At 54.0% G+C, this 25,054-nt stretch overlaps 5 protein-coding genes across 18 annotated transcripts; 3 read left to right on the forward strand and 2 right to left on the reverse strand.

The window, feature by feature from the left end:
- Positions 1-83: 83 nt before the first annotated feature.
- On the reverse strand, positions 84-8,627 carry rapgefl1 (Rap guanine nucleotide exchange factor (GEF)-like 1). Of its 2 annotated transcripts, none has more exons than XM_061846070.1 (17): positions 7,162-8,627; positions 6,282-6,508; positions 5,392-5,470; positions 5,125-5,311; positions 4,957-5,054; positions 4,738-4,871; positions 4,067-4,234; positions 3,896-3,993; positions 3,067-3,189; positions 2,819-2,997; positions 2,532-2,622; positions 2,266-2,316; positions 2,086-2,173; positions 1,943-2,007; positions 1,815-1,869; positions 1,625-1,745; positions 84-1,368 (listed from the first exon to the last, which is right to left on the reverse strand). In XM_061846070.1, exons 1-17 carry the CDS (start codon positions 7,383-7,385, stop codon positions 1,263-1,265), a joined length of 2,094 nt encoding a protein of 697 aa, XP_061702054.1. In that variant the 5' UTR covers positions 7,386-8,627; the 3' UTR covers positions 84-1,262. The 2 variants fall into 2 exon arrangements, with proteins under 2 accessions (XP_061702054.1, XP_061702055.1); XM_061846071.1 differs by having other exon boundaries at positions 85-1,368; positions 4,753-4,871; positions 7,162-8,626.
- On the forward strand, positions 6,696-14,042 carry sgf29 (SAGA complex associated factor 29). 4 transcript variants are annotated; one of them, XM_061846072.1, is made up of 11 exons: positions 6,696-6,731; positions 10,550-10,701; positions 11,272-11,350; positions 11,422-11,497; positions 11,579-11,651; positions 11,760-11,824; positions 11,900-12,029; positions 12,987-13,133; positions 13,381-13,416; positions 13,496-13,658; positions 13,828-14,042. In XM_061846072.1, the coding sequence occupies exons 1-11, from the start codon at positions 6,711-6,713 to the stop codon at positions 13,942-13,944; spliced, it is 1,059 nt and encodes a 352-aa protein (XP_061702056.1). In that variant the 5' UTR covers positions 6,696-6,710; the 3' UTR covers positions 13,945-14,042. The 4 variants fall into 4 exon arrangements, with proteins under 4 accessions (XP_061702056.1, XP_061702057.1, XP_061702059.1 ...); XM_061846073.1 differs by lacking the exon at positions 6,696-6,731 and having other exon boundaries at positions 10,511-10,701; positions 11,742-11,824; XM_061846075.1 differs by lacking the exon at positions 6,696-6,731 and having other exon boundaries at positions 10,514-10,687; positions 11,742-11,824.
- On the reverse strand, positions 8,690-9,498 carry nupr1b (nuclear protein 1b). Its single transcript, XM_061846381.1, has 2 exons — positions 9,342-9,498; positions 8,690-9,192 (listed from the first exon to the last, which is right to left on the reverse strand). The coding sequence occupies exons 1-2, from the start codon at positions 9,436-9,438 to the stop codon at positions 9,059-9,061; spliced, it is 231 nt and encodes a 76-aa protein (XP_061702365.1). The 5' UTR covers positions 9,439-9,498; the 3' UTR covers positions 8,690-9,058.
- Positions 14,043-14,863: 821 nt separating the features above from the next.
- spns1 (SPNS lysolipid transporter 1, lysophospholipid) lies at positions 14,864-20,977 on the forward strand. The gene is made up of 14 exons (XM_061846755.1): positions 14,864-15,101; positions 15,412-15,537; positions 16,181-16,393; positions 16,463-16,528; positions 17,006-17,142; positions 17,225-17,376; positions 17,452-17,518; positions 18,122-18,264; positions 18,354-18,506; positions 19,017-19,206; positions 19,275-19,340; positions 19,430-19,528; positions 20,358-20,526; positions 20,599-20,977. Exons 3-14 carry the CDS (start codon positions 16,189-16,191, stop codon positions 20,667-20,669), a joined length of 1,518 nt encoding a protein of 505 aa, XP_061702739.1. The 5' UTR covers positions 14,864-15,101; positions 15,412-15,537; positions 16,181-16,188; the 3' UTR covers positions 20,670-20,977.
- Positions 20,978-21,112: 135 nt separating this feature from the next.
- Positions 21,113-24,935, forward strand: LOC133514790 (uncharacterized). Of its 10 annotated transcripts, XM_061846757.1 has the most exons (13): positions 21,640-21,799; positions 21,871-21,976; positions 22,062-22,104; positions 22,188-22,216; positions 23,282-23,324; positions 23,428-23,492; positions 23,580-23,612; positions 23,907-23,943; positions 24,015-24,079; positions 24,153-24,197; positions 24,275-24,316; positions 24,388-24,458; positions 24,547-24,657. In XM_061846757.1, the coding sequence occupies exons 1-13, from the start codon at positions 21,782-21,784 to the stop codon at positions 24,562-24,564; spliced, it is 615 nt and encodes a 204-aa protein (XP_061702741.1). In that variant the 5' UTR covers positions 21,640-21,781; the 3' UTR covers positions 24,565-24,657. The 10 variants fall into 10 exon arrangements, 2 of the variants coding, with proteins under 2 accessions (XP_061702740.1, XP_061702741.1); XM_061846756.1 differs by lacking the exon at positions 23,282-23,324 and having other exon boundaries at positions 21,113-21,799; positions 24,547-24,935; XR_009798848.1 differs by lacking the exon at positions 24,547-24,657 and adding an exon at positions 21,382-21,520 and having other exon boundaries at positions 21,725-21,799; positions 23,728-24,079; positions 24,388-24,438.
- Positions 24,936-25,054: the final 119 nt, after the last annotated feature.

Genomic DNA, 25,054 nt, shown 5'->3' on the forward strand with positions numbered 1-25,054 from the left:
GATTGGCTCCGGCGCTTCCCGTATGTACAAAATGTTCCTTCCCTAAATATTGTCAACGTTTGGATGAAAGGCTTCACTGCTCAGCAGCCAATAGCACAAAAATGCGACCTGGATTCGACTGACATTCTCGCGGAGTGAAAAGAGCGGTCGCACGCCGCCTCATGTCAGATTTTGTATTTTTTATTTGAGCGGCTGGAGAAAAAAATTGCAGAAAAATCACATTACAAAGAATCCAGTTTGAAAAATACCCGACTCGCAAATCCACTTCACTCAATTTCCGCTGAGGCCTCGGGACGGGCTCGCTAGCGGGCTGGCTAACGGCCTCGTTGTGGTCTCGACGACGACGACGCGGTCCGGCTGGGCGCTAACTAGCTAGGTAGCTCCCCGCTGTGTCCAACTGACACAAAGTCAAAATGACAAAAGAAAAGCAAGCCGGACACTTTTAGGGAAAATAGATTTTGCGTCCGTTTGCTCTCCGTATTTACACGGCGGCTATTTACACAAACGTCTCCGCCGGAGTGAAAAAGGCAGGGGTGTCAAACCCACGGCCCTCGCGGGGGTGGGGGGTGAGAACGGATTCGCTGCCGTTTCTCAATGCAACGGACCCTTGGTGCCCGCCGGAGCGTATGCATATGTCAAGTAATTAAGTTTTATAAATGCTCCGAGGCGCTCCCTCCACTCTCATCGCCAAGTTGCACCTCAAAGAAAGACGACGGATTTCGTAATTCTACTCCAAATGGTTTTTGTCGACATATTGCACGTTACTCATACGATTTCCAACAACGAGTGGGTTTTTTTTTTTTTTTTGGTTTTGGTTTCGTGGTGCCCACCGGAGCCCAAATCGGGGTTACTGTGGCCCCTGAACTCAAATGAGTTTGACACCCCTGCGGGGTTGGACTCACTCGGGCTTGCGCCCTTCAATGTAAAAGTCCAGCTTCCGCCTCAATCCGGGTGGGACAGGAAAACATTTCGGGTGGCTTCCGACCTGAAAATGCCGACCTAGCGTTGGCGTTAGCCGTGAGCGGAGCAGCCGTCCCCGTTCCCATAAACGACTTCTGGCCTCGGCTAGCGTTAGCTTAGCGTTTCTGTTGCCGGGGCTAGCAATCAGCTGACGCCGCGCCGGCTGCCATGCTAGCTGCTAGTAGCCCAGAGACTGGCTTTCTGAAACATGGCAGGAGATAAAACTTGTTAAAAAAAAAAAAAAAAAAAAAACAATTCTGATTATAATCGTAAGAATTAGAACAGCAATACCATAATCATAATCATGATGAGAAGTCATCGCAAGACAAGCGAACAAGAAGTAAACAAAACCTCGGAGCCCTGAGGGTCGTCAAAGTGCTTCGGCGGAAAAGAGTCACGACGGTTTTCCTTGGGGGGGGGGGGGGGGTTAAAAGGTGAAAGGTGAAAAGGGGAAGTGAGGAAAGGAAAAGCAAAAAGTGAGGAAAGGAATGAACGACAAGGAGGACGGTGGGGGGAGCCCAAAAATACATTTCAGATGGCTGCCAAGCTCGTCGAAGAGATGAAGATGATGATGGGGGCGGGGGGGGGGGGGGTCTTCACATTGCTCTTTTTTTTTTCCGTTTGTTTAGTTTTCGGGAGGTGGGGTGGGGTGGGGGGGTTCTACCCGTCTCGGGGTTCCAGTTTGCAGGAAAGCTCAAAGAGCAAATTCTGGTTGTCGATGACGTGCAGCTGCCTCACGTACGCTTTGGTCTGCAGATGGGATGGCGACGTTTCCGTATCCGTGACTACCGGGAGGGAGAACACGGCGTTAGCTCACGCTAGCTTTAGCTTGCGCGTGGGCAGGGGCACCTTACCCAGTTGCCCGCTGCGGTATCTGCGGACGCTTCGCACCATCTCGGCAACTTTGTGCTGCGAAAACAAATTCTCATCACTGATCTGGTTCAAAATGGCCGTCGCGTCGCCTCCCCGGGAAAACGGTTACCATCTTGTCGAAGTTGACCAGTTGACCGTGAAAAGTTTTACAACTTTCGTGGAGAAAAGTCAAATCTGCAGACAGAGGCGCAGACGTGGTTAGTTACAACGGTCCGGCGTCCGCGTGCCTGCGCGCGTTCCTTCGTTTATTGCCTTTGAGCAACAGCGGCGTGAAGGGGATGAGTGGCGGCGTCAGACCGCTGATCAGGTCTCTGTACGACTTGTGGTTTCGAGAAGGATCCTAGTGGAGGCAAAACGTGATGATGATCATGCAAGGGTTAGGCGGAGGGCAATCAGAAGGCGTCAAAACAAAAGAAAACTCCGCTAACTCACAGTGATGCTTTCAAACTGCTGGAACTGTTTCCGGAACTTTCCGGGGAGACCCTGACACACAAAACGAGATGTTAACTTGTTAACTTATCTCACAAAATGTTTGGCTCGTCGCTAATTCAGTCCAAAACCGCCATCGGTCGGTCCCACCTCCGGAACGGGAAACGCGCCGCTGCGGTCGGCCACGTCCGGCATTCCGGCTAGCTAAGGACGGCGACGGCTCGCCGCTAATCCCGAGGACCCCCCCGCCCCGCTCGCCTGCGTGTTACCTCCCAGGTGAGCCTCAGTCTGCTGAGCGCCGGGTTGTCCAAGCCCAGGAGCACAGCCAGGAAGGACAGCAGGTCCTGCTGTTGTTTGCAGCTGAAACACACACGCGCGCACTCTATGTGTACAAATCTACTGCGGATGAACGCATGAAGGAATTTGTGGATGAATGCCGCGGATGGCTGAGTTCTTATTACGCAAGGCTGAGGGGACACGCGCGCAGACAGCTTGAACGATGGATAACGGACGCACTCGTTTTTTTGTTTCTTCTATTTCTTTTTTCCTCACTCACAGCGCCGCGATCTTGATGAACTTTCTGAGCAGCTGAACCCGTTTGGGCAGCGAGTGGCACTGCAACGTCTCCGTGGCGACCCAGTGCTGCACCTCGCTGCAGCGCTGCAGTACCAGCTCCAGGTTGAGGGGGCGCCAGCGGGACTGCTCGCCGTGGAACACGTAGCACACAAACTCCACCTGGGGGGGGGCGCCGCAAGGTAAGGCCGACCGTAAGCGGCGCCGAACGCCGGCCCGTTTCGCGCCGACCTCGTGCACGCAGCTGAAGAGCTCCCAGTCGAAGGCCACCAGCTGGTTGGCAACTTCCTCCGCCGACATGTCGTGAAGTTTGCTGTCTCCGGGCGTCCAGTGGATCTCCTCGGGAAGAGGAAGCTGACGGGACAGGAAGTGACATCACAAGTGTAACAACCTCTGGCAACAGGGGGTTAGGGTTAACATTTGGAGGTCACCGTTTCGGACGCGGGCCGCCGGTTCCCGCTTTCAAAACTTCCAAAACGCACGTTTGCAACTCGTCAGTAAAGGCCCGCCGTCCGCATTTCTCCTCGTCCAAAACGTCGCCCCGCTCGGGTAGAGGAAGGATCGTGATTACCGAGAGTTGCGGCGAGCGGAGGCCATCCTTGCAATGAAATACCCGCCTCAATAAATTCACGCGAACGGTAATTATGAGGAATCGGGGTCGCTCGCCCAAACAAGAGCGCGAGAAAGAACATTTCCGGGGTCAGCTTAACCTCACTTTACTCAGTGAAGATCCGCACGTCGTCCGACGGCGACATTGGCAACACTACGAAAGAAATTGGCCGGGGGCAGAAAACTCTCACGGTTAGTGTCAGTCGCGGAGCAGTTTTTGGAAGATCTGGAAGGACATTTTCACGAGGCATTGTATCCATTTCGGAGTACATGTTAGCATTAAGCTAGCTGAGAAAACGAGTCCTCCGACAGGACGGACACGAAGAAGCTGTGGCAAAAGTTTGCTGCACTAAAACATGAAAGTGAATTCTCTTTTCCTCTCATTTTGACGGGAACCCCGATTTGAGATCAACGGCGCCGTCATTCGTGAGCGACACACGCGGGTACCGACCAGGGACTCGAGCTCGTCGGGTTGGCAGGTGAACAGGTGCGTGTTGACGCCAAGCGTGGTGAAGACGGCCTCGTCGCTGGGCCGGAACACCGCCTTCTCTGCGCACACGCCAGGGCGCGCTCGTGACCACGCCACGCGGCTAAAAAGAGGGCGACGGCGGCGCTTACGGACCTCCGGCCGACGTGACGGCGACCAGGAGGAGCTTCCCGGGCGCCAGCGGCCGCTCGTCGCTGTACTGCAGCTTCTCCCGCACCAGCGCCAGGATGTCGCCCACGCGGCACGACAGCCGGCTGCGGATGGTCACGTACGAGTGGTCCGGCGTGTAAACCCTGCAGAAAACTGGCAAAGGCGCACGGCGGCCGTCAGCTCAGCGCACGCCTTGGCGGGCTGCATTTGGAGCGTCAGCGGCGGGAGGCCGAGGACGGCGACGGCCACGGCCAACCGCCGAACCGACGTTCGCAATCTCCATTTGCTGCATGGAATTCTCTGCCTTTCCTAGGGTGTCTCTCACTTTCCGGATGGGGAATGTCACAGTTTTGAACGCTTCGGTGGCGTGACTGACGGCGCTCGGATCCGCCCGACGCCTTCGTAATGAGGCCCACGTCGCTGGCCCCACCGCGTCTGGGGAATACCTGCTCGTAATTGACGCCCGTTAGACTTGGACTGGTTTCGGAAAGAAAAAAAAAAAAAAACCCCAAACAAACGTATTTCTGTAGTAAGGCGGCCTAAACGGCCAATTAAGCATTTTCGAGCTTGGTGAGATTCATTTGAATGATTTTGTCTTGTTCCCTGATTGGATCGTCGCGAGTGGACCGCGCCGCGCCGCGCAGCCCGCCGCTGACCGGCAAACGCCGTACTCTCGTCGGAGCCCCTGAATGCCTCCCTGGGCTGCAGGCAGGCGTCGATTCGCCGGAAATGTCGGAAGAGCGGTCGCACCCGCTTCCTGCGGCTCTCCTTCTCCTTCTCCTCGTCGACACTGACGACACACAGACACGCGTGCGCCCGTCATCGTGCGTGCGTCCGTTTGTGTGTGTGTGTGTGGGGGGGGGGGCGGCGCGTACGGGCAGCGCAACATTTGGGTCCAGCGTTCCAGTTTGACCACGTCGTCCACCAGGTCCGGATGTCGACTCAGCTCCTGGAGAGCGCACACGTACAACTCCTGCACAGACACGCAAAAACAGTGTTGCGGTGTCCATCTTTGTGTTGTTGTCGTCGTGGCGCGTTGTCACCTTGGGGAATTTGTCTCCCTCCTCCTGCAGCAGTTCTCGGTACGTCTCCAGGTAGCGGAAGGCCACGCCGAGCACGGCGCGCTTCCTGCGGACGCCGTCGCGCGCCGCCGCCTCGGCGTGCGGCCGACCCCGCCTTCCCGATTCCGGCTCCTCCCCCTCCCCCGCCTCGCCCGCGATCCGACAGAACCTGGGCGTGACGTCAAGGAAGACGAAAGCAAAATTCTCCGCGGGGGCGTCGAGACGTGTCGGATCGCGAGGGGAGGATACTGCCGCAGGAGAACTTGCTGGAAGGTGTCGGCCGTCAGGAAGATGGGATGAGTCAACATGAAGTCATCCAGCAATGTTTCTACACGCCCCCCCCCCCCCCAAAAAAAAAAAAAAAAAAAGACCAATTATAAATAGAATCCAAATGTGGGAGGTGCCCGCGTGGCTTTCCTCCCACATCCCAAAAACATGAAATCGGTGCCCCGCGATTGGCCCTCGTGAGGATAAGCAAGTCAAATCATGTAAAAAAAAAAAAATCGATGTATATATTGGGCGCCCGAGCCCGCCTCTCCGCAGACGGTTGCCACGCGGATGGCGAGAGGATGGGCATCCAATCGGGTGTCAGCGGGAAGCGGCGCAGGCTTGCTGAAAACGAGCCCTCGCGGCCGCCATCTTGAACTGCTTCGCGTGACGCCGACGTTTGAGCAAACGTCTCGGCTGGCTTTAGCGCGACCGCGATGACTTTTTATTATGTGTCTTGAATTGCGAAGAATCTTTTTCCACATTTGCTACGTGGACTTGAGCCAACGGTTTTTCCTTTGCCTTCGGGGCAGAGAAAATCCACCAGACCCCCAAAAGGTTTGCAATCGGTGGGAGCAAAGAAGGACTTGAAGCTCCTCAACAGACTCCAACATCCAGCGTAGTCACGGTTCAACATTCACAGACTTCTATTTGTCTATTTGAAGTTTTTTTTCAACCATCCAACCAACTGATCTATTTGCTTCGCTTACATTTGACGATGTTTTACTGTCGAAGTGAGTTGAGGAGCTTCATTTCGACAAAAGTACTTCCATCCTATGGCATCCGTAAGCAATTACTGTACAGCGTTTTGGACAAATTTGGAAGATGAATGAAAAGTAGGTGCATCCGTGCTGGCTTTTTTTTGTAGTCACCTGTGCAGTTGACGTAACGTTTCCCCGCCACGCTGTCCAGCACGGCGAGCATCAGGTTTTCGGGCGTGTCGGCGTGAACGCAGACCCCCCCGGCGCTCTCGGCGGCCAGGCTGGCGTCGGAACTCTGCTCGTCGCTGGACAAGGACGGACTGCGCGCGTCGCCGCGGGCCGAACCGTTGAGCGACGCGGCGGCCGCCGGCCAGGGGGCGGCGTCCTCGCTGTCGGGGCTGCGGGAAATACGGGTCACCTTTGGAGAGAGGCGATCGTTGCCCTCGCCTCGCCTCGCCTCGCCTCAAGGTGGCCGGCGTGCCCGCAAAAGAATCTTTTTCTTTGTAATGACGGAAAGCAACTCATTCATGTGGCGGATTTGCAGATTTCAGAACGACGTGTCAGAACCGCTGGAGTCAATTGCAAAGGCGCAATCAGAAAATGGCCACCTTTCGTGATCAGGTACGCTAGTGTTTGTTTTGGGCGTCTGCCTTTAAGAGGCGGGGCCTAGCCTGTGACGTCGGGAGCCTTGAACTGGACCTGATTTCAACACGGCCAACGTGCGTGCGCGCTAAGTCAACTTTTGGAAAATGACAAATATTTGGATCCGGTTGTTTCTCGCTTTCTTTCCAATTACAATTGAAATGATATCCCTAATAATTTCATATCCCAACTGCAATTGTGCGGACAAGACTCAAAGCAAATCACCTGCATGAATTTATTTGCGTCATCGGTGAGAATCCTGGCATTATTGATGTTGGGAAACGTTTTCAGGCTCCTGCGAAAGGATGCTCGTGACGTCATTGTACTCCGTGCGGCGGTTGCGTAACGACGTCGACCCCCGCAGCCCCCCACCCCTCCCGTTTCACGCGCGCCCCCGTGGCCCGCTTACCTGAAGACGTCGCGGGCCTGCCCCCCCTCCGGTGAGGGCTCCCTGAAAAAGGGGACGACGCGGGACAAGCTGGCCCTTCGCCGCGACGCCGCCGCGCTCCCCCCGCCGGCCTTGTCCGCTCCTCCCGGTCCTCCCCCCGCTCCTCCCGGTCCTCCTCCGGCTCGGCTGAGCGCGCTCGTCTGCTTCTTGAGGAACTTCTCGAGCGGCTTCATCCCCGCCGGCATGGTGCATGGGTGGGGGGAGGGGGGAGGGGGGGTCAGGAAGAAGGGCAGGATGGGACGGGACGGGACGGGACGGGGGGCAGGCAGGCAGGCAGCCGGTCTACATCACAGGCGGCCGTCTCGCTCGCTCGACGCTCGTTGTCCGTCGGATGCCGCAGCCTCCGTCAGCCTTCGCCCCCGCCCCCCCCCCCCCCCAGCCAAGTGACAAGTGCACGCTCGCTCGGCGCTAAGCCCCGCCCCCGCCGCCTGCTGCAGGAAGAACGTCCGCAACGTTTCGCGTCATTGCAGACGTCTGACGTCGGCTGCACGGCGACCAAACGGAGACGGCTCACTCGAGACCGCCTTGATACGCGTAGGCTCGTCCGCCATATTGAATGTGGCATATCTCTTCATCAAGTTTGCGAAACAGGCACCAAAAACTACGCGTGGTTGGTCCCACTTCATTAGATGAACTTTTTCGAGTTGCCTTTGAAAAGGTCGCGTGTCGGCATGCTGGGAAATGATCGGCCAAGCTTTGAATTGAGGCGCCGTCTCCTTCCAGACCCGAAGGGGGCGCCGCCGCTTTCCCAGCAGAGTTCGGCGACAGGCGGAAAATCACGTGACCAAAGGGGGAAAACCGGAAAACCACTCTAAAGACGGTTATTATTGACATGAGCTGAATTTTGTTTGTTTTTTTTTTTTTCCCCCGCCTCTGCGCGCAAAAGTTAAATACATGCACAGCACATCATTTATTTCATAGAAATATGGCATCACATACGTGAACTCGAGAAAAACAAAGCCTAAACGTTCCCCTTTTTTGGACGACGTTTGCTCTGATCGGGTTTCCTTCGCGTCATCACAAAAGATCAGAATCAGGATCGGAATCAGCTTTGTCGGCCAAGTGTGGAATTTTGTCTCCGGTAGTCGATGCGCGACAACGCGTCAGTCAGTTCGCTGTCAGGCCAACAGAGGGCAGTGTGGTCACGTTTATTTTCTTTTTGAAGCTTTTATTGCAAAATCCATCAAGTAAGCACACGAACGTTCTCGCCGGTCGGGCGGGACGGCGTCATCGCTCCCGCACGGGTCGTCGCCGGTCTGGTCCCGCGGACCCACAAAACGGGTTCCGCTCTCGCGTCAAGTCCGGCCTTGACTTGACGCGCGAGTTCAAGACCGCCACGACATCAAATCGTTTCATTCTCGGTGCCCGGGACGCCACTACGAGTACTCGCCGATATCGAGTACTGAGTGCACTTTTCATTTTATATATATATATATATATATATATATATATTTTTTTTTTTGCGCGCGGGGGTGGGGGGGTCGGGAAGACGACTTGGGGAGCGACGCCTTCCGATCCGCCGAGACCTTGCAATACGGTGGCCCGCATTTTTCACTCAAATAAATGCAAGTGCCTTGAGTGCAAAAAAACGACACGAGATTTTCCAGAAAAAGAGCAGTTTTATAAAGTGTCATTTTGTGTATGCTGGGACAAGATCAAAGTGGCAAGAGCATGCAGCCATATTTTTGTATTGACGTGCTTTTAAGAGGCGCGGCCCACTGACGTGAGCGTCCGGGTGTGAGTCGCGGTCGACAGCAGCTTTTTCTTTTGTCCCCTTTGGGCTCATCCGATGCAGACGGCAGAAAAGGAAGAAAAAAAAAAAAAAGAACAAGCAAGTGAGCGAGCCGACCTTTTGGGTTCAGGCTTTGCTTTTGTTCTTCTGCTCGCTGTTGTGCAGTTTCTCAGCGACTTTGCGCTCGTGGCCGGTGGGGCTGGGCCGGTTGGTGTTGTCGCTGGCCTCCTTCTTGGTGCGCCCCTTGCGCGACGCCCCCACTGACCGGATCATCACCACGGCAACACGACAAGGACAAGCAAATCGGTCAGCCTCTCCGCCGAAGCCTATCCCGGCCGACTTTGAGTCGCGGTCCGGTCCGGTCGCCGGCCAAACGTGACGACGACGAGTACCCGTCGTTGCGACCCACCTGCGTACTTGTCACTGAGGTTGTAGTACTCGTACTGGTCGTAGTACTGCTCCTCGAAGTTGCTGGGCTTCAAGTTGTTGACGTCCACGTGACTCATGATGGCGGCTGGCTCGCTGTGTGCCTGCGTGTCGGCCCATCCTGCGCTTTTATGGCGCCCCCCCCCCCCCGTCTGTTTTTGTGGAAAGTTTCCGGCTCCTCCCGCCGTTGCATCATTCTGCGGGTCGAGACTAAGGAGTCACGCGTACGACGGCAAAAACAAATCCGTACCGGTTGTAGATTCTCATGCGCTCCAAAAAAAAAAAAAAAAAAAAAAAAAAAACACATTTCTTTGACTTGGTTGAATAGTTTGGAACTTGTACAAACGACCACGAAAGCAAAATCGTTCAGAAATGTCGGGCAAACGTGCTCCAGACTTGAAGCCCATCGAGCATTTCCAAAGTTGGGAAGGAGCCCAAAGGTCGGGAAGATCTTTTTGTTCCCGGCCGGCTCGGTTGTCGTTTCGGCGAACGCCGTTTTTCATCCACAAATGAGGATTTATTGCCAAACGTCGCAATGGGTGACATTGAGATAGATTCCGTTCCATTCTCCGAGCCGCTTATCCTCACAAAGGGATGCACGTTTCCATCCATGCTTTCTTTTCCACTTGAGCCGAACGACTGCACTTATTTATTTGTGCACTCCGCCTCTCCATACCAAGTACACAAAGTACACATTCAGTTGCCGGGAAGAGTGCAAGTACGATTTTCAGACATGGATGAATTTCATATTTTGACAACGGATTTACTTTGGACCGTGTTTGCGAGTCCGCATCCGTCACACCTGCGCAATCCTATTTTCCAAGTGCACTTTGCTCACATGTTTTCTGCTCGTTTTATCGCGCGTGACCTCATTACGTGTTGTTGTTTTTTTATGTTGCCGCCGCCCCACGATGACCCTCAATGTTTGTGGGTCACAGCTGCAGTTCTCGAGAGCAGGTCACACGAGATAACGCCAGATAAAGCCTTTTGCGGCGGGAGGGATTGGGGGGGAGGGGGGCATTTCGCAATCATACTGTGACACAATGGATGCAATTCCCAAATCGCGCGCCCTCCCACTTGATGGCAGGTTGTTGGTCTTCAGCGCAGCTAAAAACCAAAAAAAAAAAAAAACAACCGTAAAATGAGGGGGGGGGGGGGGATTTACTTCTGTTGTGTGTTGGCGTCCAACAGATGGCGCCGTTGCTGACAAGCGCGCTGCAGTTCCGAATTTCCGTCGGGAGGAAAAAGGAGACGACGAAGAAGACGAAACCGGAAGTATCCAAAGACCGAGCTAACGCGCTAGCACGTGGACAAAACACATTTGGAAGGGTCAGTTGTTGTCCGTATGTCGCTTTGAATCATTTTGCTGGAATGACATTTTTTGGCTGTGGATGTCGACTAATTCCATACGTTCTTGCCGCGGCGAATGAAGCACCTTGCCGACGTCATTTGTAGCGTGTGTTATTGTTGTGAATCTTCGTGTTGCTGGAATGTTTGACGGTGTCCCGCTTTGTGAGGGAGGACATGAGGACACTACGGGTCTGAGAGAGGAACAAAATGCACGAGATGAGGAAAAGAAGAAGATAGTCGGAGTTTATTTTCACCAGTGATTCATATCTTATGTAAAAAGCACATCCCTCTGACCGTTGTGATGTTGTGGGTTCGAATCTGAACTGCAGTCTGCAGTTTCCTGTTTCAACTGCATTGTAAATGAGGTCAGCGCCATCAAATCATTTTGTGCGCTAACACCAGTTTGTTAGTCAAGCGGCGCCTCGACAATGCCCGACGACCGATTCTGGGCGTCGACCGGCGTAATAGATAGTCCGGGCGTGCGTGCATATTAATATGCTGGTTCATTCCGTGCGACTGTAATGTGTGACGGTGACCAGGATGTAACGCGCTGCTGTTTTCAGTCAACCTGGGAAGATGTCGGCGGACACAAAGATCGCCGAGCTGCTGACCGAACTCCATCAGCTCATCAAACACACGCAGGTCGGCCGGCGTGATGTCATCGCGCACACGCGGGGATGCGGCGTTATCCGACGGCTGTGCTTGGATTTCAGGAGGAGCGCTCCCGCAGCGAACACAACCTGCTCAACATCCACAAAACCCACGAGAGGATGCAGAGTGAGAACAAAAGTCAGTTTGCTGTTTTCCTCCCCGTGAGCTCCGTCGCTCGCTTTTGGCGTGACTGACGTCCGTCCGTCCGTCCGTCCGCAGCGTCGCCGTACTACCGCACCAAGCTGAGAGGACTTTACACCACCGCCAAGGCGGACGCGGAGGCCGAGTGCGGGTGAGTCCGCGCTTGCCGCTTCGGTAGCAGACAACTACTAAGTGTTGTCCTAATGGTCGATGGCTGTGCTGTTGCCGTGGTAACCGCCAGCATTTGTGCCGTGTCCAGGATCCTTCGGCGCGCTCTGGACAAAATCGCCGAGATCAAGTCGCTGTTGGAGGAGCGAAGGATCGGTGCGTACGCGGCTACGTGCGGCCCCGCCCCGCCCCGCCCCTCCCGTCACCGCTCGCCACTTTTGTCTGTTGCAGCCGCCAAGATCGCGGGCGTCTATAGCGACAGCGACCCCCCCAGGAAGACCATGCGGCGCGGCGTGCTCATGACGCTCCTCCAGCAGTCGGCCATGACTCTGCCGCTGTGGATCGGCAAACCCGGCGAGAGGTGCTGCCCCGCCCACGGGTTTTTTTTTTTTTTTTTTTCTACTTGAGTTATTTATTGGTGCCATACTGTAGAGCCGTACGGGAGGCCCCGTAGCTCAGCGGTTAGAGCACTGGTTTGGTAAACCAGGGGTTGTGTGTTCGTATCCCACTGGGGCCTCCACTCCCTGAGAAGGTTTGCGTCAGGAAGGGCGTCCGGCGTAAAAAAAAAAAAAAAAAAATTGAGCCAAACATATGTATGCGTTCATCTGAGATGATACGCTGTGGCGACCCCGAAAGGGACAAGCCGAAAGGAAAACAACAACATACTGTAGAGCCGTACGTATCATCCAAAATTGTCTGGATAGAGAACCACAAAAACATTTTTATACAGCTCGCACATGCTTTAAACACATATTTGCACTAAGTATCCAAATATTGTTGTTGTTCTACACACATTTTCCTCAATCTGGCTCACGCACTTCTCCAAAGAAGGGGCAAAGTGTGCTTGCTTGCTTCAAGTTTGTTTGTTTGTTTGTTGCTCCCAGTTGAGGTTTACTGTAAAATGGCACAACAAGTGAAGTATATTCAAAGGGGAATTAGACTGCCTAAATTGTAAAAGGGGAGATCAAAGAAATGCCTCTGATGTTTATGAAACCAACATGTCCTGATTAATTTGCATATCCACATATGACTACAAGTAGGTATATGTTAAAAGATGTTGAGCTAATTGGATTTGTCGCGAATGGTGTAGCGGATGACTCAGCGGGGGTTCGGTTCCCACGCCATCAATATGTGAGTAATTGGCGAGCAGTTCAGGGTGTGGTCTGGCTTTCGCCCCAAGTTAGCTTCGATTGGCTCCCGCGAGCAGCTCGGCAAGGGGACGGTTTCGTCCACCGTTGTGTGAATTGTCCATTTTTTTGTTGTTGTGATGATTGCAATGTATGAGAGAGGGATGTGAAAGAGGCGTGTCTCTTTGCAGCCCGCCCCCTCTGTGCGGGGCCACGCCCGCCAGCGGCGACTACGTGGCCAAGCAGGGCGACAAGGTGGCGGCCCGGGTCAAGGCGGTGGACGGCGACGAGCAGTGGATCCTGGCCGAAGTCGTCAGCTACAACCACGCCGCCAACAAGTAAACGCTCCTCGGATTGGGTCCGTTTTGAGTTTGTGGATTTTCATTTTGGCTTCGGACTCGGCAGCTATCGGGAAGACCAAACGGGCTCAGCTCCTTCCACACGACTCCAAAAACGGTTGCGCGCGTGTGAATATTTCGATCGAGGGCACGAGTAGCACCGTTGAGAATTTCTTCCCATTTACCCGCATGACTGGACCCAAAATGGAGGTACGGGAACCCAATTTGCACCCGCGACTTCTTTCAGGTACGAAGTGGACGACATCGACGAAGAGGGCAAAGAGTGAGTATCTGACAGGCGGGAAGTGGCTTTTGGGAATGGGGTCGGGAGCTGATGTCACTTCCTGCGTGCGCGGCTTCAGGCGCCACACGCTGAGCCGGCGCCGCATCATCCCGTTGCCGCAGTGGAAGGCCAACCCCGAGACGGACCCGGAGGCGCTCTTCGCCAAGGACCAGCTGGTGCTGGCCCTCTACCCGCAGACCACCTGCTTCTACCGGGCCCTCATCCACGCCCCTCCGCACAGGGTGAGTGCGCAACGCTGCCGGCAGCTTTTTTTCGGCCGACTGTCCGCACGCTTTGGCTTTCGGACCTCATAGTGAGCGCTCGCTGAGGTCTGTCTGTGGCGCAACGACAAGCTAACGCGGAAGAGCGCAAAGTGAACTCGACGCGTCTCTGTGATTGTCGATCGCGCAGCCGCAGGACGACTACTCGGTGCTGTTTGAGGACACGTCGTACGCCGACGGATACTCGCCGCCTCTCAACGTGGCTCAGCGCTACGTGGTCGCCTGCAAGGAGAACAAGAAGAAGTGAAAAGCGCTGGCTCGTCACGCCGGATTCGAAACAAACTGCCTCCTCTTTCTTTTTTCCACATTGTAGTCAACGACTAAGATAATAAATGACGATCAAAAATGGAATTAGACTCCTCCTTTTAACGCCTCCTCCCGGGTCCCGTCGCTCACGCGGACAAATTGTCAGGTGACTGAGAAGAGCCGACCCTATAGGCCCCGACCGTCTGCTCACCGTGCGTACCGCCACCCGCATTCTCAGTTCCGTCGTTTAGATAGATTTACTTTGGCACTGATGGGGTTTGTGACATTTTTTTTTTAAATTTTATTTTCATTTTCTGATGATGAGCTTAATTCACGTGAACAAAGTTTTGTTTACGGTTGTTGTTCACTGTTCAAAAAGCGATATTAGGCGATATTTTCCCAAACTTCACCACTGGATGAGCAAGAAAGCACAATTTCTGTGAAATTTTTGATGAATTTCATAATACAGAACTCTGCAAATTGAATCTGATTTTAGTTTATTTTCCCATCGCCAGTCCTTATTTCCAAAAATATATCGATGATTGAATTAAAATGTCTTTTTTTTTTTTTTTAACGACAAAATTCGTTTTTTTTTGCTATGTTCTGATGATGGCGTATTTTGGGAAAAGTTAACATGTCACTGAGGTCATATGCAAGCTTTCTTGTGTTCTATGTCTTACCTTTGCACTTTAGCAAGTCGAATTAAAATTCCTTCATGTTAGCAGAAGTGAAAAACGTCAAGCTCGCACGACCAGTTTTAATTGTACATGCCAAACTTCATTGAGGAAAAAGCCCGCCGCAATCCAACCTGTTTAAGATGGTCGCCACGCGTTTTGGGAGTACCAAGATGGCGGCCGACTGGCTTCACCTATGCGCCGTACCGCTCGTCGGTTCCAAAGTCACAAAATGTCAGCTCATCACCGGATTGGTCACGCAGACACGTGATGTGGCGTCACGTGAGGTGAGCAGCGGAAGTCAGACAAGTGACATGGCGGCAGCAACCAAATGTCGTTTGTGAGCTTTTACGTTCGCCGGAAAATTCTCGAAAAGGCCGCGAGCGTCGTCGTGGGACAAGACAAGAAGAGAAGAGAAGAAAAGAAGGCAGAATGACCGCGACCTGTTTAACACTTTAAGAAGACGGCAAAAGTCTGATTGGAGGTAAACAAGTGTGTATTTTAAAAACGAGAAAACAATAGTAAGCATTTGAAACATTCATTCCCATTTATGTTCACTTTCTCGTACGTTTTTCCTCAGTCTCCTCGTCGGACTCGCTCTAATTGCCAATATTTCAAAACGTCGGCTCCGCTAACTTGAACCTATTGAACATGTAACAGAGGAAGAGTCTGAAGGACTTCTTCCTACAAATACATACATATAATCGGCAATTATTGTCATTTAATAAGGTGTGTAGGTTGACAATAAAGAAAAGCAAAGATGACTTCATTTTTTTCGTTTTGTTTTTTCCAAGCAAATGAGCTGCTGTTGAAGCCGATGATTGACAGCCGTCAGCCTGTCAAATGCGGTTACGCCCACCTCTAATGCCACTCGTCGATTGGTTCCCTCAAGAAGCCACGCCTTCAGGCCACCTTATTAGGTACAGGTGCTGCCGCACAGGAAATTCTTTGGCCTCACCATTCACACTGCTAATACACGATTACACTTTTTTTACTAAAGTAACGTCGACAAGTCATATTTCTCCCAAGACATGAGGAAAAAAAGATGACTTTCTACTGAGGGCGAAGAGTGTACTAGTGCGTGGACTTTGAGCTCGAGATCTATGACATTTGAAGTTGTATTAGTGTACTGTCAAAATGAACTATTATCAATTGATTTAAAGATTCCCAAGAAAGATTTAGGTTTTTGCCAAAATGTCTTTTTGTCTTGCTGAAAATGTAGTTGGAATCCAAGCTATTTTCAAACAAGTCCCGTTAAAAAAAAAAAAAGTGTAAGAAGAACTCACAAGGTCATTAAGAGGAACCAAAACTGAAACTAGTAGTGAGGGGAAAAAAATGCCACTAGTAAGACAGTTGCTCTCATAGTCTTTCTCAGTCTTTCCACCGGCTTACTAGTCGTTTGAGAAAAGAAAAGAAAAGAAAAGAGTCCCAAAGGTAGTTGAGTTAGCAATTGGTCCAAAATCGAAATGATGGTCGGGCCACGAGGCGTTCGGCCCGCTCAAAAGGTTTCGGCGGACGGAGGACGTGGCCGTGCTGATTTCCCGTTGTCGTCGTCGTCCTCAGCGGCCGCCATGTCTTCGGATGGGCCCGCGTCAGACGACGTGCCGTTCCTCTGCGACGCGGCGCAGGAGGAGGAGGAAGAGGAAGAGGAAGAGTGCGACGCGACGCGGGCGGAGGAGCCCAGCAGTGGCGTGACGCCCACCCGGGCCGTGCTGACCGTCTTGATTCTGTGCTACGTCAACCTGCTCAACTACATGGACAGGTTCACCGTCGCAGGTACGCGGCCGTGCCCGCGCCCGCCAACGCGCGGCCCGCTCCGACCTGACCGTGTCGTTGCTCCGCCAGGTGTTCTTCCTGACATCGAGAGTTACTTTGGAATCGATGACAGCAAATCGGGTTTGCTCCAGACGGGTGAGATGGCGCCGTTCGCTCGGACGTGTTTGTCGAGGGTGCCGCCGTCTTGGATGTGGCGATGCGAAGATGACGCCGCGATCTGAACAGTGGGAAAAGTCAACTTGGCTAAATGCTAAATGAGCTAATCTCGTTTTGCAGGTTCAGGGCATCGCAGATTTAAAAAAAAAAAAAAAAAAAAAAAAAAAAAAAAAAGAATATATACATCTATATATGCTCTCTATTTTCCCGTGATTATTTTTCACGACGGCCAAGTTAGGGATCATTTCCCACTTCCGAAGCACAAATGGCTGAAGTCGACATCGACGGCTAATCAAACGCGGCCTCGTACTGCGAGTTCGAAGGAGGGCGCCGGTGCTCATTTAAGCGCGAGCCAGTTCTCGTTGCCCACCTGCCGTGATGCGAAATCTCAGCCAAAATGGCGGCCACGACTGGGCGCATTTTGTCCACTGACCTCACTTCCCGCCCCGTCTCCAGTCTTCATCTGCAGTTACATGTTCCTGGCGCCGCTCTTCGGTTACCTGGGCGACCGCTACAACAGGAAGTTGATCATGAGCGGCGGCATCGCTTTCTGGTCGGTGGTCACGCTCGCCAGCTCGTACACGCCCAAGGAGGTGAGCGGGATGCAGGGTGCGGGTGAGAGGCGATGGCGATGGCGCGGGCGGTGAGCGCGAGTCTGTTTCCTTTTGCTTTCAGCACTTCTGGGCGCTGCTGCTGACGCGCGGCCTGGTGGGCGTGGGCGAGGCCAGCTACTCCACCATCGCGCCCACCGTCATCGCCGACCTCTACGTCAAGGAGAGCCGCACCGACATGCTCTCCGTCTTCTACTTCGCCATCCCCGTGGGCAGGTAGGCGCGCCGGCGCCGGCGCGGCTGCCCGCAAGCTCGGCCGTCACCTTCGGCGTCTCGTCCTTCTGTCCGCAGCGGTCTGGGCTACATCGTGGGCTCGCAAGTCAGCAACGTATCCAAGGACTGGCACTGGGCTCTGCGGGTGCGTCTGCGTACGTGCGTGCGTGCGTGCGAGCGAGGGCAGTCGCTAATTGTACGCTTTGGTGACAGAGCAGATGCAGACGTCTTCCATTTCATTCATGAAATTCCACGTGACTTTTGTAAATTGACAATTGTCCTCCGGTTCATTCATTCATCTTCCGTCTCGCTTCTCCTCGTGCGCGTCGCGCGTCACGGGCGTGTCCGTCCCAGATCTCTTCGGGCGCCCTGAACTGGTCGCCGGCCAATTGAAGCAAACGACCGTTCACGTTCACACCTACGGACAATTTAGCGACTTCAGTGAATGGGTGTTTTTTTGAGATGCGGGGCCGGGATCGAAAGTAGTTACTTTGGAAAAATGTTTTGTTTCCAGAGCATTTTCTCCTCCTAAGGCTGACACTTGTCATGTGTCTCGAGCAAAAACGTATCTTTCCAAATTCCAAATTGATGTTGACACGGTGAGACTTGAGGTAAATTCCACCTTAGCAGGCTTCATGCAGCAACGTTATTTTTTGTGTGTAAAGATCGACGGTTTGAGTCAAGCTTTTAAAAGTTGCGCTATTATTCCACGTGAGTTTCAAGTGCCTCTTCCCGACCCCGGCGGCAGGTGACGCCGGCGTTGGGTCTGCTCGCCGTGCTGCTTCTGGTCCTGGTCGTCCAGGAGCCAAAACGGGGCGCCGTGGAAGCTCGGCCCCAACATCAGCTCCGGCGGAGCGGCTGGATCGAGGATCTGCGAGCGCTGAGCAGGAAGTAAGCGCCAACCCCCCCCCCGCCGCCGTCGTCGAGTCGCACTTGAAAAGCGAAGCCGCTCTCTTTCTGTTTCTGACACCCCCCCCCAGCGCCAGCTTCGTGCTGTCCACGCTGGGCTTCACGGCCGTGGCCTTCGTCACCGGCTCGCTGGCTCTGTGGGCGCCCACCTTCCTCTTCAGGGCGGCCATGTTTACAGGCGAGCGAGCGCCGTGCGTGGAGGCTCAGTGCTCGTCCTCGGACAGGTGAGCGGCCAAACGGGTCAGACGCCGCTCACGCCTGACTTTGACTTGACGAGTCCTTCCGGTCTACATTTTCGCAATAGATCGTTTTTGTCAAAGCCGACACGGTCGCTGCTCTGTTCCTTGTTACGGAAAGCGAAGCCAATTGCGCTGAGGAAACGCCACGCCGTGTCGTCCTGGCCAATAGCGGCCGTGGCCACACCTCTGGCTCGGAGAAGAACCGCGGCACCTTTTTAAAACTCGGCGCTCGAGTCGAGCATCGAAAGCAGAAAGAAACCTTTCAAATATGGCTCGGAAATGTTGGCGTGTGACTGACGACGATAAAGCCCAAGACCGTACAGGGACGCCAACGTATGAAATGAAATGAAATGAAATGAAATGATTGAACGCCACGGACTGCCGTGAGCGAGCAACACGTTGATTGGCGCTTGCTTGGATTTTGCCGCTCAGAACTTTTGGATTTTTGCGGATTTCCTCGGAGCGACCTGATGGGCGTTTGTGCTTGTTCGCCAGTCTGATTTTCGGCGCCGTAACGTGCGTGACGGGCGTGCTGGGCGTGGCCGGCGGCGTACGGGCCAGCCGGCTCCTCCGGACTCGGACGCCGCGCGCCGACCCGCTGGTGTGCGCCGCCGGCCTGCTGCTGGCCGCGCCCTTCCTCTACCTGGCCATCGTCTTCGCCCAGGCCAGCGCCGTCGCCACATACGTGAGTGGAGCCCGCCGCCAAAACGATTCCGCTCGTTCTGATGCGGCGAGTGTGCCCCGTGTGCACAGGTGTTCATTTTCCTGGGTGAGACCTTCCTCTCCATGAACTGGGCCATCGTCGCCGACATTCTGCTGGTGAGCGAGGTCGCGTCGCGGCGGCGCCGCCGTCCCCGGCCCCGCCCCCGCCCCCCTCACGTCTGCTCGTGCTTGCGCTCGTTTGTCAGTACGTGGTGGTTCCCACGCGACGCTCCACCGCCGAGGCTCTGCAGATCGTCGTCTCGCACCTGCTGGGGGACGCGGGAAGCCCGTACCTCATCGGCGTGGTACGTACGCGTGGCTAGCCGATATCTCCAGAATCGATGGATTTATTTGATTCTTTGGTCAGATAAAAATGTCCTCGGCGTACAACCTTTCAACTTTACGACGCCCGTGTCTGCTCCGCCATTTGTGTGTCACGTGTGTTTGTGCACCGGCACCACTTTTTTGTCTTTTCGCCCACCTTTTTACACTTTATGGCCCAAAAGAAGAGAGCCCCCCCCCGACGACGACGACGACGCTGAGGAGGAAGTTGACGTGCGCTCGCTTCCTTCGCACGAGCTAAGCGCAGTAATGCTAAGCACGTCTCTTTTATACAAAGACCTCCATTTTGACTTTAACGGTGAAATGCGGCTTCCGCGGAACGGATCTCGTTTGTAGATGGAGGGGAGGACTCCCTCAATCAAAGTTTAGCGCAGCAATCAGCGATTGAAGAACTCGTCAAATTGATCCACAACTCTTTTGATAATCAATAAATGGTCGTCGTCAACTGGCGGATTTCGGCAGTATACTGATAAGTTGTCAGCTTGAAAGTTTTGATAAGCCGCAGGAAGTTCTGCTCCCTCGCACTTTGGACGATGGAGTGCAGCTCATGCTCATAGGGAGTCATTCATTTCAAAGAGCTTTTGAAAACGTCATCTACGAGCCATTATTTGGCCAATTTCAAACACTTTCATGCTTTAAAAAAACGTATTAGGGCAAACTGAATTATTATCTTGTAATATCGGTCCATTGTTTGGAAACCCCTTTCGGTCACAAAAGGCTTGCTGACGTGAAAGTTGAGGTTTGCAAGTGTCCTATTTGGATGATGATGATGATGATGATGCGCGGTTTCAGGTTTCGGACTCTCTGAGGAAGACGGACTCGTTCTTGTGGCAGTTTCGCTCGCTGCAACTTTCTCTGCTTCTCTGCTCCTTTGTGGCGGTTGGGGGCGGAGCTTTCTTCCTGGCCGCCGCCCTCTTCATCGAGCGCGACCGCCACCGAGCCGACAACTTCCGAGCGGCAGGTGAGCGCTAACGGGCGGGCCGCACGCCTCCTCGCGCAGGCGCCGACACGCAGCTTTCCGCTTTGTCCGCAGATGACGAGCCCATCCCGGTGCCCAAAAGCGGGCGGTCGGCTTGCGTTCCGGTGTCCAGCGTCCTGATTTGACGGGGCCCGCCCGCTTTGATCTTCGCCGCACCGGCGTCGACTCGGGAGGAAGCGGCCGACGGGACGTTTTTACAGACTTTCCTTTTTGAAAAAAGCCAAACGCGCTCAACTCCGCCTCCGAATGCGCTCGCCGCGTCTGGTGCGCTCTTTTTGGGGCTGGGCTTGACTTTTCTCAACTTCCTGCGTGTGGCCGTTTATCTTTGTCATCTTCCGCCGTCTTAGTTCTGGACTTTGTCTTGATTAGCGAGCTGCTTTCCGTCCCGATGAAGTCAATAAAGAAAAAGAAGTTGCCTGTCATTCGCTCAGCACGTTGCCGTCCTCCGTATTTGTGTGTCCTCTTTGTCGGTTCGCGAGGCCTTGAGTTGCTCTCCAGGCGACCGCTCGCCATCCGAGTGGTTTATCTCGGCGCCTCGTGGTCGGCTTCTTGTCGCCTCTTTTGTCTTTTGTGTCTCGTCGTTTGCGGAGGGGGTCACCCTCTCGTCAAATGGTCCGCCGTTCCCGGACAATTCCAAGTTGTCGCCGGCTGACGTTATCTGCTCGTCATCTAGTAGTTTTCCTCTCGTCATCTGCTGGTCCCCGCAAATCCAGGTGCTTCGCTGTCGTTTTTGTCGGTCGTGGCCCCGCCCCCTTCCCGTTGCCTCGATGTGGTTTCCTGTTTGTCGACGCGAGCGCGACGGAGGAGAGCGTTCACGTCGGCAGGGCGGGCGGGAGGAAGTCGGCGAGCGACGGCGAACGGCTGAGATCCTCGCGGACGCGTTCCGGTCACGTCCGCCTCGGCCCTTGTCTTGGCCGCTTTCTCCCGTGCGCCTCGCTGGCGGCGTTCCGAGATGGCCGCCTGAGACGCGCAGAAGGTTTGTCACCCGTCTTTGCTTTTGGCCTCGGGCCTCATCTCAGTTTCTTCCTTGAGTCGTCATCGTCCTTTGTTGTCTTTCTGGTCGTCACCGCTCGTTTCTTTCTTCATCTCGTCTTTGTCATCTTTTTCTTCACCGCCTCCTTCTTTTTTCTCTTCTCCGTCATCACTGTCGCCCCCCATCTTTTTCCTTCCTCACGAGGAGATCGAGTGCGGCGGCGGCGGCGGCGGCGCTGTGACTTCCGAGTGCGGCCTGTCCGCCATGTTGTCTCCCTTCGACGTGAGTTGCCCCTCCGCGGCACGTCACGCGACCCTTTTGGACAGATGACCTTTTTCCACCGTTGTCGTCAGGCTTCGGCGGACGCGTCTCTTCCGGCGACGATGTCTGCTGCCATTTTGGCGTGCGTCGTGGTCCTGGCGTTGATCTGTCTGCGCTGCAGGGACGACGGCCCACCTGGTGCGCGTGGTGGTGATGTCACTTCCCGCCATTTGGGCGTCCAACTCAACAATTCCCCACCACCCTTTTTTTTGTTTCCTGTCAGCAGTTTCCATCCGGGAAGTGAGCAACACCGACGACTACATCCCGTAAGTTTCGCGCGGCGAAGCCAGATTTTGCGACCCGAGCCCTCGCTTTCGAGTCACGCCGATCTTTTGTGTGTCGCACCCAGATCGGATCACTTCAGACTCGTCTGCCGACGTAAGTCCGGCGCCGGGAGAAGCGTCTGCTTAAAGCTACGGATTGAAATTGATTGCAAAATGTGACGAGCTCAATCGAGCGGCGGCCTCCGTGCGCACCCCTCCCCCAAATATGGCAGACGCGGCTCCGTCAGGAAGATTGCCAAAAATCGAAAGCGCTTGATGAGTGCAACAACTTTGCGATCGGTTTGTGGCGTCGTACAAGACAAACGTGCAAGTCGAGAGCACACTCGCGTCGTAATCGAACGTATTGGCCAAGGCGGCAGGTCACGTTTAGCTTAGCTTAGCTTGGTTTATCTTAGCAGCCGGGTTTCGGCAGGGCGCGGCACGCGACTCGCAGTCGAGATTTCGTGCACCTTAGACGTAAGATGACGCCGAGTGAGAACGCATTCTGCCAACGACTGGAATTTTTTTTTTTTTTCGTTAAAAGAATTGCTCTTGTATGAAATATATTGAGATGCTGAGTTGTTTTGATCAAATTTGTGCCCCCCCCCCCCCACCGGAGCGCTGAAAACTTTTACTGGCATTGAAGTTCCTCAGGGCACAAAGGAAGAACTCGTTAGACGTTGCTCATCTTTGAAAAGAACTTTCTTTTTACGGCTACCGACGGTTTTTATTGTCGCCGCTGATGCTTCCCCAATCCAGACATGGTCCCGGCGGAAGATGAATAGTCGTCTCAGATGATAGCAGAAGGGAATTGTGGCCCGAGTTCTTTACCGGGCACCTGAAAATATTGCGCAGTATGCGCCTAAAGGAAGCGCAGGGGTCAGAGGTCGGGGTCGTCCGAGAACCCGGATCCCGCGCCGGAAGGTGAAGTTGGCAGACGACAACCAGCTGAACGTCATTTACGACCCGTAAAAGAGACCACGAGGTCAACGAGGGAAGTTCTTAGCTAGTCTGTGTCCAAAGTTGGCAGAAGCAAACACTCAAGCTGAAATTGGCGGACGCTACGTGTGTAACGATGACAAACGACGACGTTGAAAATGTCCAAAGTGACAAATGCTGCCAATTCCGCCGCAAAGTTTCGCGCAAGCTAACATGCTAAACATGTCCGCGTCATCTGCAGATCAGTTGACGGCTCGCCTGAACTCTGACCTCTTGTCGCCTTTGTGAGTGGACCACACCCCGAAGTCTCGTTTCTGCCGCTCTTTTTCACGCTTTTTGATTCTATTCCGCACGCTTGTTTTTTTTTTTTTTTTCCCCGCATCTCAGCGTTACGCCTTCGGATCGCGGCAGTCGGCGCAGCAGTCGATCCGACGTGGAGCCCACAGAAAGCGGTGAGATGAAAAGACGACAAAGTTCCGCCCGCAGCTCGGCAGATCTTTTTATTTGGATTTGTTTTTGGCCTCCTCCTCCTCCTCCAGAAAGTAACCACAGCTACCAGAACAACTGCGAAGGTCAGTCACGGATTTTACTGGTTTTTCAACTGGTCCTTCTTCAGATTCGGGTTCTGGCGGTTCTACCTGGTCTGATTCATCTTTTTTGCTTTCTCGATCCTCGCTTGTTCTGTAGTTCTCCTGTTGCTCCCTCCACTTTCCGGCCCGGTTTCTCTCATTTCCGGTTGTGGTTGCGGCACTCTTTTTGAACAAGGGCAAATGCTGCCCCCTGCAGTGAATATTGAGCATTGTTGCGACAGGAAATGGAAGAGGACGGAGAAGTTTTCGCTCGAACGTTGTCGTTTGTTTCTACAGAACAAGACTTGTCAGAATCCTCAAGCGGGGATTACTTGTGGGTATTTTCCGCTCGGCAGCCTCTCCGCGCCGGTCTTTTCCTGTACGATCCGGTTCTCGTCCCCGCAGAATCGTGTTGCCGGAAGACGAGCCCCCCGCGACCGATGGCAGCGGCGCCTCCACGCCCAGCTCAGGTACCGTCCGCCGCCGTCCGTCTTTGCCGTCGCTGGTCACCGTTTGAAAACGGAGGCCGCGTGTGCCTTGCAGGTGAAGCCCACGACTACGAAAACATCCGCGAGGCCTCGCCAAAAGGTTGGCGCGCTCCCGGGAGGGAGGGAGGGAGGGACTTCCTCGTCTCGCCGTCTCTTTAACGCTTTTTTGCTCCTCAGATGACCGAGACTACCTGAACGTGAGTCCGCTGCCCCCCGGAGGTCAGTCCGTCGCCGTCGGGTGGTTGATGCTCGGTGGCGCCGTCTCATTTCCGCTTCCTGTTCCCCGCCAGAAGAGACCCCAACATTGTCGTCCCAAAGTGACGACAGCGACGGCGAGGGGAAGTACGTCAACGAAGGCAGCGTAAGTCGCTTTAAGTTCCGGAAGCTTCCGTTCGCTCGTCCCGTCACTGGCGTGCGGCGAGCGTCCGACGGCTGACTTTGGCTCGCAGGTGATGACGTCGGCGTGATGTGGAGGAAGAGGGCGGAGTCTGGCTGAGGTCACCTGGCTGAGATGCTGCAGTTGAACTGCTGCGGATTTGGATTTTTTTTTTTTTTTTTTTTTTTTTGTGTGTGTTGACGTGACAAGTCCTGAGAATGTTTTCATTCACACTAGTTTTGTTTTTCTGACATTAAAGTAAACAATCATCACCTGTTGCCAGATGTTCAAATGTCACCGCAGCCGGTAAATGTACTCGCTACTGAAGTCCAATTACAGATACTTGTTGAAAACTACTGTGGTAGTGGCAGTGGAAGTACGCGATCAAAGCCTTTCCTTGGGAAAAAGTCAAGACTGAAATGAACAAAAGTAAAAAAAAGTATTTGTATTGTCAATTATCTACGGGGAGAATTGCAAACCACACCTCGACTTAGTTTTCCTCCTTCGTGAAGTTCGGAAGTTTGGAAACCGAACCCCCCCCCCCCCCCCGACTTGCGCGGGTTCGCTTGCCACCGGCGACC

This window comes from Syngnathoides biaculeatus, chromosome 16 (assembly GCF_019802595.1).
Source record: "Syngnathoides biaculeatus isolate LvHL_M chromosome 16, ASM1980259v1, whole genome shotgun sequence".
In the NCBI taxonomy this organism is placed as follows: Eukaryota; Metazoa; Chordata; class Actinopteri; order Syngnathiformes; family Syngnathidae; genus Syngnathoides; species Syngnathoides biaculeatus.

Coding starts and splice junctions, on each gene's coding strand:
- LOC133514790 (XM_061846756.1), top strand. CDS start 21,154: ATGGTCCGCCGTTCCCGGACAATTCCAAGTTGTCGCCGGCTGACGTTA. Junction 21,800..21,870: donor CCATGTTGTCTCCCTTCGAC/GTGAGTTGCCCC, acceptor CGTTGTCGTCAG/GCTTCGGCGGACGCGTCTCT. Junction 24,198..24,274: donor CCGCGAGGCCTCGCCAAAAG/GTTGGCGCGCTC, acceptor TTTGCTCCTCAG/ATGACCGAGACTACCTGAAC.
- rapgefl1 (XM_061846070.1), bottom strand. CDS start 7,385: ATGCCGGCGGGGATGAAGCCGCTCGAGAAGTTCCTCAAGAAGCAGACG. Junction 5,312..5,391: donor CAGCAAGTTCTCCTGCGGCA/GTATCCTCCCCT, acceptor CGTCACGCCCAG/GTTCTGTCGGATCGCGGGCG. Junction 2,174..2,265: donor AGCAGTTTGAAAGCATCACT/GTGAGTTAGCGG, acceptor TGCCTCCACTAG/GATCCTTCTCGAAACCACAA.
- spns1 (XM_061846755.1), top strand. CDS start 16,189: ATGTCTTCGGATGGGCCCGCGTCAGACGACGTGCCGTTCCTCTGCGAC. Junction 17,377..17,451: donor TTCGCCATCCCCGTGGGCAG/GTAGGCGCGCCG, acceptor TTCTGTCCGCAG/CGGTCTGGGCTACATCGTGG. Junction 20,527..20,598: donor CGACAACTTCCGAGCGGCAG/GTGAGCGCTAAC, acceptor CTTTGTCCGCAG/ATGACGAGCCCATCCCGGTG.
- sgf29 (XM_061846072.1), top strand. CDS start 6,711: ATGGCCACCTTTCGTGATCAG. Junction 11,498..11,578: donor GATGCAGAGTGAGAACAAAA/GTCAGTTTGCTG, acceptor GTCCGTCCGCAG/CGTCGCCGTACTACCGCACC. Junction 13,417..13,495: donor ATCGACGAAGAGGGCAAAGA/GTGAGTATCTGA, acceptor GCGCGGCTTCAG/GCGCCACACGCTGAGCCGGC.
- nupr1b (XM_061846381.1), bottom strand. CDS start 9,438: ATGAGTCACGTGGACGTCAACAACTTGAAGCCCAGCAACTTCGAGGAG. Junction 9,193..9,341: donor CCTCAGTGACAAGTACGCAG/GTGGGTCGCAAC, acceptor TGATCCGGTCAG/TGGGGGCGTCGCGCAAGGGG.